Raw genomic sequence first — 19,279 nt, 5'->3', positions numbered from 1 at the left:
GTGTGGAAGGGTTGGGAATGGTGTTAAGCGAGGCTAGCATAGCTTTGCCACAGATTGAGTAACGGGTGGTTTTATCCTTGTGCTGGAAATAACAGAGATCGTGGTGATATGCAGCCTGGTAAACTCGATTAATAGGTATTTGACCAAGCTTTTCTGGGTGCATCAGGGAGCAGGCGCTTGCTAAGTTTAATCACTGGTCCGGTAAAGTTGTGTCCGGGTAGATGCATTTCCATGGGTGATCGGTTGATAAGTTTGTCCACGAACCCTGCACCAGTTGCAGCAACAAACTGAGACTTCATGGCACCGCATACCTTACAATTTCCAACCTTTCTCCGTCGCCCGTTCCTGGTCATTACCTCGCTGGGGTTAACTATGTCCGTCTTCCTATGACATTTCAAGCAAAAGTTCATCGCTATTTTTTTCAAATAAATGAACGTCGAAGACATTTCCTACAGTGCCAACGCCCCCAACAGGAGCAATCACTACCTCCTACCGCAATCAGAAGGTTTATCATTAGGAAGTCGGACTGTGGTAAGACAACGCTGTTGAACAACATAATCATGTGCGATGGATGACTCGAGTACGATCAATAGTACATCTTCGGGAATCGCTTCACCAGCCCATCTATCGGCTGTTTGCAGCAAGCGCTGGGAACAGGCTTCACTAAGGAAGATGTTCTAGACCTCGTACAGTGCAAAGGCAAGTCACCCTCCTCGTTGCCTTACCACCACCACGACACCCGAGTGGCCATGGTATCGAAACTTTTTCTTCGAGCAAAGGTGCGATGAACTAGCTTCGGAAACTCGACCCAAACCTCTTTGTGTTCGACGACTTGATGCTTAGCAAAAAAATAAACATGTGTAAAGACTACTACGTGAGTGGTCGCCACAACATTGATTGTTTCTAATTGTGACAGAACTACTTCAAACTGCCCCGCCAGTATATGCGGGAGAATGCCAACGTCCTATGCTTCTTCTAGCAGGATGCTAAGAATTTCGAACAAATCCGACGAGATCACTGCAACAATCTCACCAAGGAATAGTTTGACATTCAGTGTAAGCATTGCTGGTCAAAAACCTATGGATTTGTAACCATCGATATTAAAAGCACCAAGGAAAAGGGAAAAAATCGATGCAATTTGATGAGTTTTATAGGTATAGTATCAATAATGAATTGTTACAAAGATAACCCCTCGAAGTACAAGGATTCAGAGTTCCTAGAGTATTCATTGTCAGAAATTGAAAGAGAACTGGAGGTAGAGTTCGATCCCCAGCCTAAGAAATAAATATGGCCCTGCAAATGTAAATTTGAGTCGGCCCCGGGCAAGGTAGGAAGACTGTGTAAAAGTGTGGTTGGATTGTGTTTCATTATTTATGTCCCGATTTGGATGAAAGTCTGTTGAATTGGCTATAAACATAATGGAAGATCCCATTGCTCACAACAACCAAAATGCCCGCCTAGACTATTTTCGGTCATCAGTGCAATCACCGATGCAAACCGCGTAAAGACGTATGTCTCAGACACTGTAATCTTCAGAAGATGGGCATTCGACCCAAGCTTGAACCATCGCATATAATCGATCAACCTGGGTCGACTTGAAAGCGTTCACACCAACGCTTAGGTGCGTTCTTCCAAACGCTTGAAGGCATTCGAAGCCGTTCACCCCAACGCCATGGAGCGTTTGTTCCAACGCTATGAAAAAATGACGTTCATTAAAATCCCCGTCCTCAAGCAGCGGGAGGCACTCTCAAAGGAGTTGCATGTAACTAAGCGGAGCATTCAATCATGTAACATGCAGCACCGCCTTGACAGGATTGGACCTTTCCAAAATGGTTAAGCCTGTGGTTGAGGGTGCAATCAACAGTTTTTTACGTGACGTCATTCTGTAACAGGGCATGTAATAGTGGACCCATCATGCAGAAGTCAGATATTCATAGTTATATAGATATCTATACATCAATGGAAAGATAATTCTATGAACTTTCTGAATAAATAAAAAAAAATCCAACATCTCTTGTTTAAACATGCAAATTGGTACAAGTTATAATATGCATTTCGAAGAGCTTATCCGGCTGATTTAAGAAAATGTAGTTTCAGCCTACGTTCGCCTGCTCCGAAAGGAGCTATCTTACCTGACAAATCAAAGTGCTTTTTGCAACAGGTGAAAATCAGCTGTTTATGGAGTTGCCTCCCATATAGTAGGAAGTCACAAAAACATTTTTTTTTTAAATCTTGACAAAAGTGGCATTTTAATTGAATTTCAATATATGTTTTTCACATTGAACATAAAAAACAATCAACTTTTTCATTTAGTGGTATATAAATAGCAGGGAATTCCATCAGTATGTAAATCTCACTGGGGAAATACCCCTAGTTTTTAGTACGAAACTGTTTATAGCACCCTGAGGCTCAGCGGAAAGCAGTTTAAATAATCACCAAAACAATCGAAGATTTACCTCCTGTTGTGCCAGCTCTCCCTCCTCCAACGACGAGTCTGCCGACCCTCTACCCATTCCACCACCTACAGACACCGTCCTCGGACCTCGAGCACAGCAGTATTTGCAGCTCAGTATGACTCCTTCCGCCGACCACACCCTTGGATTGCGATCTGAAAACGATGGTTTCTTCATCCGAAGTTCATCAGTTACTTTTGACGGCGATGATATTTTCGTGGATGGTGTGAGGTACAAAGGAACCCTTTGCCTCTGGGAACTCATTGTGAAAAAGAAACCAGATTCGATCGACGCTGACGACCTTGACGATTTTGCAGAGATCCTTAAAAGTTCCGGTGCCATGTATCAAGGCAATTCCACCCTTTTGAAAACCGCGAAGGCGAACAAGAGTTACAAGGAAGGAAATCGTATCCAACATCTACCAGAGGGATAAGTTTGGCAGTGGGCTGCCAGCCGCGTTTCTTCCTGCCAACTTCGAGCAGCTTCTCGATCGCTTGGAACTGTGTGCTGCAGCTTACCGAGCAGGAAATAATGGTGTGCGCAACGAAATTGTGTCGATTATTGATGCAATGAAAAAGGGTAGACATATCAGCATTGAGGAATATAAGGCGCTTCATCGTAGCATCCTATAAATAAATGTTGCAAATCAAAAAAGGTTACGCTCGAAAGTACGACTACGGTGGTAGAGGACTGCTTGACACAGTAGCCGTGAAAGGTGTTGAAAAAGGGGCCTCCAAAACCGTCGACCATGTGGTTGGTAAAGTGGTATAAACCATCTACGACTTCGTCAACGCTAAAAATACATACATTATGTCTTACAATCACCGAAGGATTGACTTCCGATGAAAGTCTCCACGGATTTATCAGGTTCACGAATACGAACCTCAAGCTGGTGCCAACCTGAATAATCCAGGTGAAATCCTAATCAATATCGAAACCCAAGACTTATACCTCCATCCCGCTGAAAGTTATCTTTTAGTCGAGGGGCGACTGCAAAATATCGACGGTAGTGCATATGCTGATGCAGATCTAGTGTCTCTCATTCACAATGGAATCATGTATCTCTTCTCTCAGGCCAGCTAATCGAACATATCAATAACCCAGGCGTTGCCACTACCATGTTGGGAATTTTGATTTATCACGACGATTTCTCCAAATCCCAAGGTCTCAACCAGCTGTGGTGCAAGAATTCATCTACCAATTCATCATTATCGATGCAAATCGGGAAACCCTAAGAGCAACACTAACTCTCGCCAGGCACTACGAAGTAGATTTCAACTTTACAAATAGCCGCAACACCGTCTCGGGATTAGAGCGGCAAATTTACACCTTCGATAGGGCTATACAGAAGGGGAACACATTGGTAGTATCATCAACATCATCAGCATCCTGGCAAATAGCGGTATTATCTACGGGAGCTATGTGAATGGAAAGCAGCAATCCACCATCTCCAGTTTCTTTCCCGGTGTCGATCCTGGTATGAAGAACCCAAAAAAACCTGGTGTACTTACCAGTGACCCTGAAAACCATCATTCGCACGTGCACTTATCTCACCGCTCAGGATGGTACCCCCATCAAACCCCGCGGCGAACACCTCACTATCCATTTTCATCTTCTAAGGGAATAAATAAATGACTTATCACGATAATGGTTTGAAAGGTCAAGTAAATAAACTACACTGGGCTGCCAAGAAAGGTAGTCAAGTCTCCATTTGTTTGTCCCATGCAAACCTGTAATGCAAACACAAGATGTGGCTCACCTCTCGGCAGGTTCAAAAGATTATCAAACTTCTCCAAAAAAGAACTGGTGGTATGAATCTGGAGCTGAGTACCACGCAGATAAAGGAAAACATGCAAAAAGAAGGTGGATACCTACCCATGTTCGTAGGGTTGGCAATGAGGGCATTTCACATGGTATCTAAAACCATTTTATCTGCCTTGGGTAATGGAGACTTGATTGCTTTGGGTGGTGTACCCGTCAACAAGGTATTTGGATCATGATTGTACCTGAAACTTGGTGGATGCGTTTGAAATTCTAATTTATTTTAATTCTGGTATCTATGGTGAGTTTATTTGCACAGTGAATCCCAGTGGTAACGATCTCTACCTCAAACCCTCAAACGCCCGGATCACCTATGGTGATGGACTTTACTTGAGGCGTGCACGTGGTCAGCAATTCAACGACGAATATCGTAGGTGCTACCATCACCTTCAAAGACAACCCCCTCCTCGGTATGCTCCTATAAATAAATGAATGATTTAGATTCTGGGTACCGGCAACTAAAGATTTCTACCTCCTGAGCCTTATTCTCTCTCTGATCAGACATATTTGTAAAATTACTTGTGTTTATTATGTGCCTTTTTCTCTTTTCTTTCACAAAGTCACATTGGTAGGAAATAATTTAAGGTCAAATTGGCCAAATGCCCAGGTGGGACAACTTATATTTTGTCTTCACCATAGGTCCGAACTTAGGTCTAAAGGCTCTAACATGCCTACCCTAAATTTTCAAAAGTCTGTCAAAAATTCCCTACGGCAAACCTTTTTTAGCCACTAGGTGGAAGTGGTAGATAATGGGCTAGGGTCCAATGGGCCAAAATGTCCAGGTGGGACAACTCATAGTTTGTCTTCACCATAGGTCCGAACTAAGGTCTGAAGGCTGTAACATGCCTACCCCAAATTTTCAAAAGTCTGTCAAAAATTCCCTACGGCAAACCTTTTTTAGCCACTAGGTGAAAGTGGTAGGTAATGGGCTAGGGTCCAATGGGCCAAAATGTCCAGGTGGGACAACTCATAGTTTGTCTTCACCATAGGTCCGAACTAAGGTCTGAAGGCTGTAACATGCCTACCCCAAATTTTCAAAAGTCTGTCAAAAATTCCCTACAGCAATACTTTTTTACCCACTAGGTGCAAATGATAGGTAATGGTCTAAGGTCCAATGGGCCAAATGGCCCAGGTGGGACAACTCATAGTTTGTCCTCACCATGGGTCCAAAGTTAGATTTTAAAAAAATGCCTTACCCCAATTTTTAAAAGAGTGTAAAATATTCCCTACGGCAATACTTTTTTAGCCACTTGGTGGAAATGGTAGGTAATGGGCTACGGTCCTATGGGCCAAAAGGTCCAGGTGGGACAACTCATAGTTTGTCTTCACCATAGGTCCGAACTTAGGTCTGAAGGCTGTAACATGCCTACCCCAAATTTTCAAAAGTCTGTCAAAAATTCCCTACGGCAATACTTTTTTAGCCACTAGGTGGAAATGGTAGGTAATGGGCTAGGGTCCAATGGGTCAAAAGGTCCAGGTGGGACAACTCATAGTTTGTCTTCACCATAGGTCCGAACTTAGGTCTGAAGGCTGTAACATGCCTACCCCAAATTTTCAAAAGTCTGTCAAAAATTCCCTACGGCAATACTTTTTTACCCTCTAGGTGCAAATGATAGGTAATGGTCTAAGGTCTAATAGGCCAAATGGCCCGGGTGGGACAACTCATAGTTTGTCTTCACCATAGGTCCGAACTTAGGTCTAAAGGCTCTAACATGCCTACCCCAAATTTTCAAAAGTCTGTAAAAAATTCCCTACGGCAATACTTTTTTAGCCACAAGGTGGAAATGGTAGGTAATGGGCTAGGGTCCAATGGGCCAAAAGGTCCAGGTGGGACAACTCATAGTTTGTCTTCACCATAGGTCCGAACTTAGGTCTGAAGGCTCTAACATGCCTACCCCAAATTTCAAAAGTCTGTAAAAAATTCCCTACGGCAATACTTTTTTACCCACTAGGTGCAAATGATAGGTAATGGTCTAAGGTCCAATGTGCCAAATGGCCCAGATGGGACAACTCATAGTTTGTCCTCACCATGGGTCCAAAGTTAGATTAAAAAAAAATGCCTTACTCCAATTTTTAAAAGAGTGTAAAATATTCCCTACGGCAATACTTTTTTAGCCACTAGGTGGAAATGGTAGGTAATGGGCTAGGGTCCAATGGGCCAAAAGTTCCAGGTGGGACAACTTAAGTTTGTCTTCACCATAGGTCCGAACTTAGGTCTAAAGGCTCTAACATGCCTACCCCAAATTTTCAAAAGTCTGTAAAAAATTCCCTACGGCAATACTTTTTTAGCAACTAGGTGGAAATGGTAGGTAATGGGCTAGGGTCCAATGGGCCAAAAGGTCCAGGTGGGACAACTCATAGTTTGTCTTCACCATAGGTCCGAACTTAGGTCTGAAGGCTCTAACATGCTTACCCCAAATTTTCAAAAGTCTGTCAAAAATTCCCTACGGCAATACTTTTTTACCCACTAGGTGCAAATGATAGGTAAGGGTCTAAGGTCCAATGGGCCAAATGGCCCAGGTGGGACAACTCATAGTTTGTCCTCACCATGGGTCCAAAGTTAGATTTAAAAAAAATGCCTTACCCCAATTTTTAAAAGAGTGTAAAATATTCCCTACGGCAATACTTTTTTAGCCACTAGGTGGAAATGGTAGGTAATGGGCTAGGGTCCAATGGGCCAAAAGGTCCAGGTGGGACAACTCATAGTTTGTCTTCACCATAGGTCCGAACTTAGGTCTGAAGGCTGTAACATGCCTACCCCAAATTTTCAAAAGTCTGTCAAAAATTCCCTACGGCAATACTTTTTTACCCACTAGGTGCAAATGATAGGTAATGGTCTAAGGTCCAATGGGCCAAATGGCCCAGGTGGGACAACTCATAGTTTGTCTTCACCATGGGTCCAAAGTTAGATTTTAAAAAAATGCCTTACCCCAATTTTTAAAAGAGTGTAAAATATTCCCTACGGCAATACTTTTTTAGCCACTAGGTGGAAATGGTAGGTAATGGGCTAGGGTCCAATGGGCCAAAAGGTCCAGGTGGGACAACTCATAGTTTGTCTTCACCATAGGTCCGAACTTAGGTCTAAAGGCTGTAACATGCCTACCCCAAATTTTCAAAAGTCTGTCAAAAATTCCCTACAGCAATACTTTTTTACCCACTAGGTGCAAATGATAGGTAATGATCTAAGGTCCAATGGGCCAAATGGCCCAGGTGGGACAACTCATAGTTTGTCTTCACCATAGGTCCGAACTTAGGTCTAAAGGCTCTAACATGCTTACCCCAAATTTTCAAAAATCTGTAAAAAATTCCCTACGGCAATACTTTTTTAGCCACTAGGTGGAAATGGTAGGTAAAGGGCTAGGGTCAAATGGGCCAAAAGGTCCAGGTGGGACAACTCATAGTTTGTCTTCACCATAGGTCCGAACTTAGGTCTAAAGGCTCTAACATGCCTACCCCAAATTTTAAAAAATCTGTAAAAAATTCCCTACGGCAATACTTTTTTAGCCACTAGGTGGAAATGGTAGGTTATGGGCTAGGGTCCAATGGGCCAAAAGGTCCAGGTGGGACAACTCATAGTTTGTCTTCACCATAGGTCCGAACTTAGGTCTGAAGGCTCTAACATGCTTACCCCAAATTTTCAAAAGTCTGTCAAAAATTCCCTACGGCAATACTTTTTTACCCACTAGGTGCAAATGATAGGTAATGGTCTAAGGTTCAATGGGCCAAATGGCCCAGGTGGGACAACTCCTAGTTTGTCCTCACCATGGGTCCAAAGTTAGATTTTAAAAAAATGCCTTTCCCCAATTTTTAAAAGAGTGTAAAATATTCCCTACGGCAATACTTTTTTAGCCACTAGGTGGAAATGGTAGGTAATGGGCTAGGGTCCAATGGGTTAAAAGGTCCAGGTGGGACAACTCATAGTTTGTCTTCACCATAGGTCCGAACTTAGGTCTAAAGGCTCTAACATGCCTACCCCAAATTTTCAAAAATCTGTAAAAAATTCCCTACGGCAATACTTTTTTAGCCACTAGGTGGAAATGGTAGGTAATGGGCTAGGGTCTAATGGGCCAAAAGGTCCAGGTGGGACAACTCATAGTTTGTCTTCACCATAGGTCCGAACTTAGGTCTGAAGGCTCTAACATGCTTACCCCAAATTTTCAAAAGTCTGTAAAAAATTCCCTACGGCAATACTTTTTTACCCACTAGGTGCAAATGATAGGTAATGGTCTAAGGTCCAATGGGCCAAATGGCCCAGGTGGGACAACTCCTAGTTTGTCCTCACCATGGGTCCAAAGTTAGATTTTAAAAAATGCCTTTCCCCAATTTTTAAAAGAGTGTAAAATATTCCCTACGGCAATACTTTTTTAGCCACTAGGTGGAAATGGTAGGTAATGGGCTAGGGTCCAATGGGCCAAAAGGTCCAGGTGGGACAACTCATAGTTTGTCTTCACCATAGGTCCGAACTTAGGTCTAAAGGCTCTAACATGCCTACCCCAAATTTTCAAAAATCTGTAAAAAATTCCCTACGGCAATACTTTTTTAGCCACTAGGTGGAAATGGTAGGTAATGGGCTAGGGTCTAATGGGCCAAAAGGTCCAGGTGGGATAACTCATAGTTTGTCTTCACCATAGGTCCGAACTTAGGTCTGAAGGCTCTAACATGCTTACCCCAAATTTTCAAAAATCTGTAAAAAATTCCCTACGGCAATACTTTTTTACCCACTAGGTGCAAATGATAGGTAATGGTCTAAGGTCCAATGGGCCAAATGGCCCAGGTTGGACAACTCATAGTTTGTCCTCACCATGGGTCCAAAGTTAGATTTAAAAAAAATGCCTTACCCCAATTTTTAAAAGAGTGTAAAAAATTCCCTACGGCAATACTTTTTTAGCCACTAGGTGGAAATGGTAGGTAATGGGCTAGGGTCCAATGGGCCAAAAGGTCCAGGTGGGACAACTCATAGTTTGTCTTCACCATAGGTCTGAACTTAGGTCTAAAGGCTCTAACATGCCTACCCCAAATTTTCAAAAGTCTGTCAAAAATTCCCTACGGCAATACTTTTTTACCCACTAGGTGCAAATGATAGGTAATAGGTCCAATCGGACAAATGGTCCAGGGCGGACAACTTCACCATAGGTCCAAAGGTAGGTTTTTTTTTATAAATTGCTAATTTGTATTTTCCGTGCACACCATACATTAAGAACAACAAAAAAACCTTTCGTATAAGCAAGTGTGTGAGCGAATTCCGCTTGTTCAGAAGTAAAATCTGTTGTAAAAACAAATTTGTCTGACAAAAAAAATAGCAAAGCACAAGGGCAATTTTCTATTTTTGTAATGCAAAACTATTGATACTTTTTAGGAACTACTTGACAGGATGCCGAGACTATGGAAAGCTATTTCTTACAATATCACAAAATTAATTTCTAATGGAAAAGTCGATACCATGAAACAACAATTCTGCCAGCATTTAAATAATTGCATAGCTATTTACTATTCTTCATACACTATTAAAAATTGCGCGCAGTACGCTGTTTGGTATATGGAAAGCCAATACTGTTGTCTCTAAATTAATGAACAGGAAATCACATGATAATATAAAAATAAACATTAAATAGTGTCTTCGGCTGCTCAATCATATATAAAAACAGATTGTTTTGTGATTATATAATTGATACAACATTTAAAGTACGTTGGAATCTTATGCAACTTTTGGGTTTATAGACATATCTGAAAACTGGCTGCTAGCGAAGTGGCTGCTGGCGAGTGGCTGCTAGCTTGAGCCTGGTAAACGTCATCATAAACTATAACCAAATCATTGACCATATAAAACAGAGACAGACGGATGATCGTACGTAAAGACTTTTAAATATAATGGCCATCTCTATCGTCGACGGAGCATAACAAAGTCGTGAATTGAGAAACATGTCAGTCTTGTGTCAAGCAAAACAAAATCTTGAGATTTTTAGAAATAAAGTATAATGCACAAGTGCAAATGGTAGTTGTATATTTGTTACAAGAAAGTCTACATAGGTTCGATAGTGTTCTCGCTCTATTGCCAAGTCTGTTTCAAACAGTTCCAATAAACTCTGATATAAAGTGGAGGCTTCCGACGCATCTGTTGTTAAACCAAGTTTCAGACGAAATAAACGTAATTTATTCAGTATTCATGTCAGGAGTCGATACAAATGCACTGATGATTTTTTGCTGGAGTATTTCCATGTAATCTAGCCCCATTTCAGTAGAAAACCTTATGCATTTCTCCATTCTGTCACTTTAAAAAAGGAGACATTGAAGCCCGGACCATGTGTAAGGTCAAAGAATTTAACGCACACTATATTATGTTGTGCGCACAATATATTTAATTGTGCGCACAATATGTTTAAGTTGTGCGCACAATATATTTAAGTTGTGCGCACAACATATTTAAGTTGTGCGCACAACATATTTAAGTTGTGCGCACAATATATTTAAATTGTGCGCACAATATATTATATTGTGCGCACAATATATTTTTTTTCTTTGCATGTCCCTAGCGGGGCTCCGTAGAAACATAAGGTACTATTGACCATTCATTATTTTAATTATAAATGTAAATTAACCTTAAGATGCTTTCATTCTAAAATATAGTAATAATGGTTGTGGCCCGTCTGTTTCTTGCATGCATATAAATTTCTCGTATCACTATCACACTGCACGGAATGGGATACGAAAAAGTTATACGAAAATTTGTGTTAATTTCATTGGCTTATCCAGCATCACAAGACGATATAACGGCATCTCCATTTGTTACCCGATAGGTCAATAGTGAGTTTCAAAAATTTAGACAATGTACATTACGTCCATGGCACGGACATTGTGATTTCGTCATTAACAAACTGAATACTCAAACATTTTATTTGACATTCTTCTTTCTGTAATTTTTTTTTTAAATTCTGAAGCGGAAAAGAACATATGATATCATGTGCAAAAGACTAGATCAACATTTAGCGGAATTTATGATTTTACATATTGTGCGTTGACCTTAAATATTTGTGAAAATTGGACATCACCTGATATTTAACTCTCGTTATTTAATTTAGGAAGTAAATATAAACTCGCTGAAGGCTTGTTTATTAAGATATTGAAATTAAATAACTCGAGTTGATATCAAGCAATATCCCTTCCCCACTCGTTATGAAACCTATAACTATCTTCTAGTACACCAATGTGCATCTTGCATATCGCGAAAACCTTTCAATCAAGGGTGTATTCCCCGCCAATCGAGTGTGCATTTGTGATAGGATATTCTTTTTAACCGGATTTTTGTGACAAAAATATCGGTTATTGATTTGGGGATGTACGGCGGGCGGGCGGGCGGGCGGGCGGGCGGCAATCAAATGTTGTCCGTGCATTAACTCATGAACCCTTCAAGTAAAGCTTTTAGAATTTTAATATGTTGTTACTGACAACTAAATGAAGGTCAAGTTCAATAATGGCGATTTTCACTTATACCGTTCAGGAGTTATGGTTCTTGAAAGATTGAAAAATGGAGTTTCCAGTCGTGTCCGTGCATTTACGCATGAACTGTTCTACCAAAGCTTCCCGAATTTTAATATGTTGTTACCGATGACAAAATGGAGGTCAAGTTCAATAATGACGATTTTGACTTTTACGGTTCAGGAGTTATGGTTCTTGAAAGATTGAAAAATGGAGTTTCCAGTGGTGTCCGTGCATTTACGCATGAACTGTTCTACCAAAGCTTCCCAAATTTTAATATATTGTTACTGATGACAAAATGGAGGTCAAGTTCAATAATGACAATTTTGACTTTTACCGTTCAGGAGTTATGGTTCTTGAAATATTGAAAAATGGTGTTTCCAGTCGTGTCCGTGCATTTTCTCATAAACCATTCAACCAAAGCTTTTGAAATTTTTATATGTTGTTACTGATGACAAAATAGAGGTCAAGTTTAATAATGACGATTTTGACTTTTACCGTTCAGGAGTTATGGTTCTTGATAGATCGTAAAATGGCGTTTCCATTCACGTTGTTGCATTTACTAATGAACCATTCAATCTAAGCTTTTCAAATTTTAATATGTTGATACTGACTACAAAATTGAGGTCAAATTTGATATTGACGATTTTCACTTTCAGCATGCATCAGTTATCATGGTTCTTGTGATATTGCCAGGACACAAATAAATGTTAATAAATCCGGTTTGCTGTCGTTGTGACAGCCTCTTGTTATAGAAATAAATGCATAACAATACAAAAATTGTTGAAATGCATAGCAAATGACTATGAAAATTTCAAATGATGAAATTGTGTTATTTAAGTCAAAACATTGAAAAGGTAGCCATGCAAACGGACGATACAGAATTCAGAGCGCATTTTATCTGTTTATTGTAATAAAGTATCGCCCCCATTTGTACGTCTCTAGACAAAATATTTGTTAAGCGATACACATGAAACATATTTTATAAAACCCACTAGGTTTAAACATTGCCATTACAATGGATTTATTTGTTTTCGTGTGTATCAATTTTCGTTGAATGAAGAAAGTTAGTTTTTCGTAGAAAGTTTATTTCGTGGTATTGACTACGAATTTGAACAATGCTTAATACCCCAGTCCCACTTGGCCACGATCGCACTACGATCTGTGAAAAAAATGCAAATTTTAATGATCGTAGTACGATCGTGTAGATCGCAGTAAGGTCGTATCACGGTCGTGGTGAGGTCTTCAAGATCGTGATGAGCGTGGCAAACTTTGAACATGTTCAAAACAATCGTGGTGCAGTCGTGGCGAAATCAGGTCGTAGTAGTCTAAGCGTAGTGAGAGCGCACTAAGATCGTAGTAAGATCGCAAAGGTCGCTGTACCATCGTAGTGAGAGCGTAGCGAAAGCGTGATTCTATTCGGAGAAACTGCGCTACGATCTCATTGCGACGTTATTACGACCTCACTACGACCATCACGTTCTCACCGCGACCAGACTACGTGCATACCACGCTGTTCACGACCATAGTACAATTCTAGCACGCCCTTGCCGTCCTCATCACGCTCTTCGTACGACCTGACTGCGTTCATACTACGACCATTATTCTCATTGTCATTTTCCAATAAAATATATTAATTCTCTCCAGGTTTTGTTTGTCTGTATGTAATTGGGACTTCTTGTCCATTTTCTCTAACAGCTCAACCATGCTTCTTGTTTTCATATAGATTAGACCGTTGGTTTTCCCGTTTAAATGGTTTTACGCTAGTAATTTTTAGGGCCTTTTATATCTTGCTGTTCGGTGTAAGCCAAGGCTCCGTGTTGAAGGCCGTATCTTGGCCTATAATTGTTACTTTTAAAAATTGTTACTTGGATTGATAGTCTCATTGGCACTCATACCACATCTTCCTATATCTATTGACACATCTGTTTCATATCTGCTATCGTTCACTAAAATATCGTCATTTCAGCTTTATGGACCAGCAATAGGTTGTAATTTAGGTCGGATTGGTCGGTCCGACATCTCTACTTGATCAAGATTCGTTACTATCAGAGCTCCATTGGCCTCTACATCAACCCTAACACCACGCCCACGTGTTATAGTAGATTTTGGTGGCATGACTGTATTTTTTTTTCCAGAAATCTACGTATTAATCAGAAATAGAACTGAAGGAATGATACTGTATTGATATGGAACACGATGTTTACGTTATTGCTGAGAGCGTAGTAAGATCGCGGTATGAACGTAGTGTAATCGTGATAAGAACGTGCTATAATCGCAGTAGAAGCGTGGTAAGATCGTGTTGCAATCGGATAACTCGTGGTATGGTCGTAGTGAGAACGTGATGAGCGTAGAAAGGTCTTGATAAGCGTAGTAAGGTCGCAGAATAAGCGCGGTGAGACTGTGTTATAATCGTAGCGGGATCATTGTAGAAGTGTAAGGAGGACGTAGTAGCATCGTGAAAGCAACGAAAATTTACATTTTCATGTCGCTCATACCGCGACCTCATCACGATCTGAATTTAATTTAGATCGCGGTGAGCGTGGTGCGATCGTGGTCTAGTGGGACTGGGGCTTAAGGAACATTGTATTTTGTTAAAATTCGAGGATGGAAAATGAGATTGATAACCCACGCGGAGTACCTGGATTAGCAACAGGTCGAATCGGAAAGTTGGGGACTGCTAGAGATACTAACCATGTGGTACATGTATGTAGAAACGCGTTTTATTGCGAGATATTATTATTGAATTATTTTTTTCCATATAAAGATATCAGCACCATATAAGTTTAACACTGCCTTGGGAGTTGCCTTTCTAACTTTTGCTTTAATGAAATATTTTGTAAACAGAAAAACCGAACCAAATTAATTAAAATTAATTGCGGTTTTACAAAACAAACATTAAAGAAAAACGAACCTGCTACACAAATTGCTTGGTAATTTACTGAAGCCCATGTAATACTATTAATCAAGATTTTTCTAAGATAGATAACATTGCAACTGACGCCTCAGTGTCACAGATTCAAATCGATCACAAACCGACGAACCTAGCAAATGATGGAGATAAAAGATCATGTTTCAAGAGTAAAGGAACTGACATACGGCTTCAGGTTGACATGAGGGAAAAAAGAATTGTGACAGAAATTCATGTAACAGGCAAAGGTATGTCATTTTACATGCTTTTAAATTGATGTACAAATCGATAAGCAATCAACTGCCATTAAAAGTTATATATTACTTCAATAACTAGATTGAAGGTTGTCTTAATATATTTAAACCAAAAAAAAAATTCAAAAAAAAATGACAGAACTTAATATATATCGGTATATTACAGTGCTTATGCATTCATGTAACTGGTTTTTTAAAAGTTTTACTGGTTTTTATGAGCAAAGGTATAAACGTTGTATCTAACTTAGAATTTGTCATAAAATATTAACATATTGTGTCATTTTGGGTTACTTACGAAATAATGTCAATATAACAAAATTTAAAGTAACTTTGGGATGTTCAGCTAGCTACAACCAGCAAATTATTTGGAACTCAGTCGTCCCATTTCAATAAAATGACAGTTGTTTTCCACCTGCTCCGTTTTTTATTTGGTCAGTTTGTATGGACAAAATCTTCCAATTTTGAAGTTTTCTTAAATTTCGTCAGAAATTGTTCCTGCAGTGCAATTTTTATACACACTGTCTTTATATGTATGTATTTTTATTTACGTTGTTGTGCACAATTTTATTGAATATGCAACGCCAGTTTGTATAGGCTTTTATGATGTATGTGTTGGTAAGTTGTAAAGCCTTGATTTTTGCTGTTACTCTACATTTTCATATATGGTTAAATGAATTGCTTTTATTTTAACAAGTTTAACAATGTATTTAAATCCAAAGATATTTATGCTAGAATATATACTAGTCAGATTATCTTATATACATTTTGTAAATTGTTTGCTTTAATTCCCCGGAGTGTGGCTGTAAAACAAATGTAATCAAAATATCTTATCCTGAGAACACGTGACATTCAATTTAAAAATAGACAGATAACTACATGGTAAAAATAAACAAGATGTAGAGGCAAACAGTTATGCTCTTCAACTTCGTACTTTATTTGGCTATTTTTGGATTCGAGCGTCACTGATGAGTCTTTTGAAGACGAAACGCGCGTCTGGCGTATATACTAAATTTAGTCCTGGTACATGTATCTATGATGAGTTTATTATAAGTACAATGCAAACAGTCTTCATAAAATTTTACTTGGCAAAACACGGCATAGAGGACAAACGTAAGAACTATTTTACCAAATTGGATAATGATTTCTCGCGCAAAGAAACGTGTTTACTTAATAATCGTTTCGAATGTTTTTAGTGAACACCACTACAAAGGGCCTTGTACATACAATTTACGCTTCAAATTCAAGTGTTGACCCGGAAAAAGGAACTGTTTTATATCATGAGGAATCTTTACCACAACATATCAGCACAAATGCCATTTTCAGATACTTGACATTTGTACCAGATAATAAGAGTGCAGAAATGGAACTTGAAATTTGTGAAATTGGGATAGTTGGTGAGTATTTGAATTAAAGCGAGGTATATAAATCTGAAATGTTAATGGTTAAGGTTGAAGTTGCTATTACGTTACCAAACCGTTAAAATAAGTCAAACCATTTAAAAACAAATAAAAACAAATATTATATTATTCTATTTTGTAAAAACCATCATTAAGCTTTAAAGTAATTCTGATGACTGGAATGAATAACATTTTTACTTTTATTGTTATCATTATTGAAATATCTTTTATTTTATTATACTAAGTAGATTTTTTACGAGTTATCTAAACTGGAGTTTTTGAAGACGACGGACGCAGTTTTTAGTAATAGTCCTTTAGTCGCCGTTCGAGTTTTTCATGCTTTACTTCAAGTATTCTTGAGCAATTCCTGATCCAAATTTTAACAATAGTTTACAGGACTTATATAAACCTTTTATTTGTCCTTCTTCGTTTGCAGAATGATTTCATCTGCAATCTTTACATCATATGTTGTTTTATCAAGACAAAATATGTATTGTTCAAATTAGTAAATGTCATATGTCCTCAACTTTTGTTATCATAGTTCTATTCTAAAACCGAGGGAAACACGTCAAGTATAAGAGGAAATGAATGTAACAACAGAAACCCTGAAGTGCAGCAAAACAAAACAAAATGCTTCAAATTTTTTCCAAAAGATTGCCACATAAATATTTATCACCTATTAACAGAAAGAAGAAAGAAAAAGAAATCTCAATTGACATTGAATTTCCAATATCTACCAGATGTATACTAGTAGAAATAGGAATTCTTATTTAAACATATTACTGTCCAGTACAAATAGAAATTTGAATATCTATTGGTAGAAATTGGGATATACAGATTTAATCGGATAAAATAAAAACAAGTATGATGTAGTCCATTTTCAAATGAACTGAAGATCAAGATTGTTTGAATCAAATATAAAAGAGGTGTTGCAAATTTTTAATAAATGTGATTCACAACAGGACTATTTTTTCCAAAACACATTCAATCTTTTCTAAAAAACAATTATACCTTTACAGGCTTTTATTTTGGCTAATAATCACTAAAATTTGCAAACATCTGTCAAGAATTTAGTATTAAACAATCATGAATTATATCAAATCTTTGATAATACATGCTCAATAAAACTGTCATCCGAAACTAATGTTAAAAGTGCAGTTGTAAAAAATAATAATTCACTTACTTAATACTCATTCTCTGTAACCACTTAAACTTTTTCGGCACACATAGTCACCGATCATTCTGAAAATTGGCTGATATGTAGATCCTATTGGACTAGTCAGAAAAATAATGCCAACCGATATTTATATTGGTTGGTTACCATGGTAACAGCGGAGAAAGTTGCGATTTTTGAGAAAAATACAATATTTGGTGTAGTGCTGTGAAATTATGCGGCTACATCTATTAAAAAGAAACACAAAAAACAACTAATTTCATTCTTGTTTTAGTTAAAAATCAAAAGAAGTTATGGATAATCTACCTAGAAACATGTGAAATTAATTTATAAAAAATGGTCATCGTGCAATAGTCCTTACAATACGAATTATTTCCCTTTTGTGGGTTTCACTAATGACTGGACCAAAACGAAAATGCTAAATAAATAACTGTTTTATTTCTCAAAGGTTTCATGTCATATTTGAATTGTAATAAATTTTGACCATTTAATACATAAATATAAGAAAAAATATTTGAAAACTTTTTTAAATCTTCATAAAACTTGACCTGACCAACGCTGACAATGATAGGACCAAATGAAAATGCTAAGAACTTTTTTTATTTCTTAATAGATTGATGTTAAACTTGAAATAATAATACGATGTTATCATTTAATATATGAATATAGGAAAAAATTATAAAACAATTGCAAAAAGGGACTTTTGTAACGTTGACAATGACCTGACAAACAACAGCAATGACCTAACCGATGAACTTTTCTTTGTTATTTCACGGTAGATTATAAAAAAAAAAAACCAACAGGAAAGATACATGTTTTTGGGTAATAAACTTGACCTTGCCAACGCTGACTGTGTCCTGTTTGTTGTACTACCTAATACGGTATTTATATCTTATACATGTAACATTTGCTTAAAATTTATTAAAAAAAAACAACAGTAAGATTGAATGGTAAAATCTTTATCAAATAATAATAATAACCTGGGGAACACAGTTTAGGATATTGTGACGAGTATTGGGTTATTTGAACTTTTTATAGTATTGAGTATTATATCTATAATACTAAAATTACGAGGTCCAATTTGTCAGCCGTCATCACGTAAAAACGACGAATCACAGAATTCAACTTTATATATAACTAATATAGTACAAAGGTGTAGATTAAAAATTACACCACTCCAGGCCCTTTTGTTTTCCACGTAATTAATATTGCCAATAATTAAGAAGTTCCGGGTCGAGTCCGCTACCGATACCAATAGTATATTCACCTGTTACCTATTACCTTATCTGTACGTTCCTCATCTGACAGGCGCACCACCAAACGTTGTATTCAGGATTAATATGCTACATGTATATACACGGGTCATAACCACAGGGTTGACACTACTAAATTGTCAAATTGTTACCTATTGTCGTATTTTAATCAATAAGACTTTCTAAGATAACAATACGAATACTAAAAATCTGGACTTAAAATAAGGCGTATAGGTACAGTTTTCAATTTGTTAGTGGGCATGACGTAAAACAGCGAAGCAAATAATTCAACTTTATTTATAACTTATATAGGACAATGCTGTTGATTAAAAAATACTCCATTCCAGGACCTTTTGTTTTCCAAATAATTAATATTATTGTTTCAGTTCGACGGGTTCAAACAGAAAGACTTGAAAGCAGAGAAAACTGTGTATCTTATAATCGGCATGACTTTATCAGATGACAATACTAATACTAAAATAAGGCTTGCGCATAGTTATATACTTTAATTCAGTCACGGACCCGTGATATCACGGGTGTGTT

General features: G+C 38.1%; 1 protein-coding gene across 1 annotated transcript in view; it reads left to right on the top strand.

Annotated features, from left to right (window-relative positions):
* The window catches only part of LOC143079627 (uncharacterized), a 69,946-nt gene that overhangs the window by 26,439 nt on the left and 24,228 nt on the right, over positions 1-19,279 (top strand). The window contains exons 5-6 of the mRNA XM_076255480.1: positions 14,733-14,906; positions 16,106-16,306. Coding sequence (XP_076111595.1) covers positions 14,733-14,906; positions 16,106-16,306 — 375 coding nt within the window. The remainder of the gene's footprint in view (positions 1-14,732; positions 14,907-16,105; positions 16,307-19,279) is intronic.

Source organism: Mytilus galloprovincialis, chromosome 1 (genome assembly GCF_965363235.1).
Source record: "Mytilus galloprovincialis chromosome 1, xbMytGall1.hap1.1, whole genome shotgun sequence".
Taxonomy (NCBI): domain Eukaryota; kingdom Metazoa; phylum Mollusca; class Bivalvia; order Mytilida; family Mytilidae; genus Mytilus; species Mytilus galloprovincialis.
The sequence above is the reverse complement of the archived record's forward strand: the minus strand, read 5'-3'. Positions and strand labels throughout refer to the sequence as shown.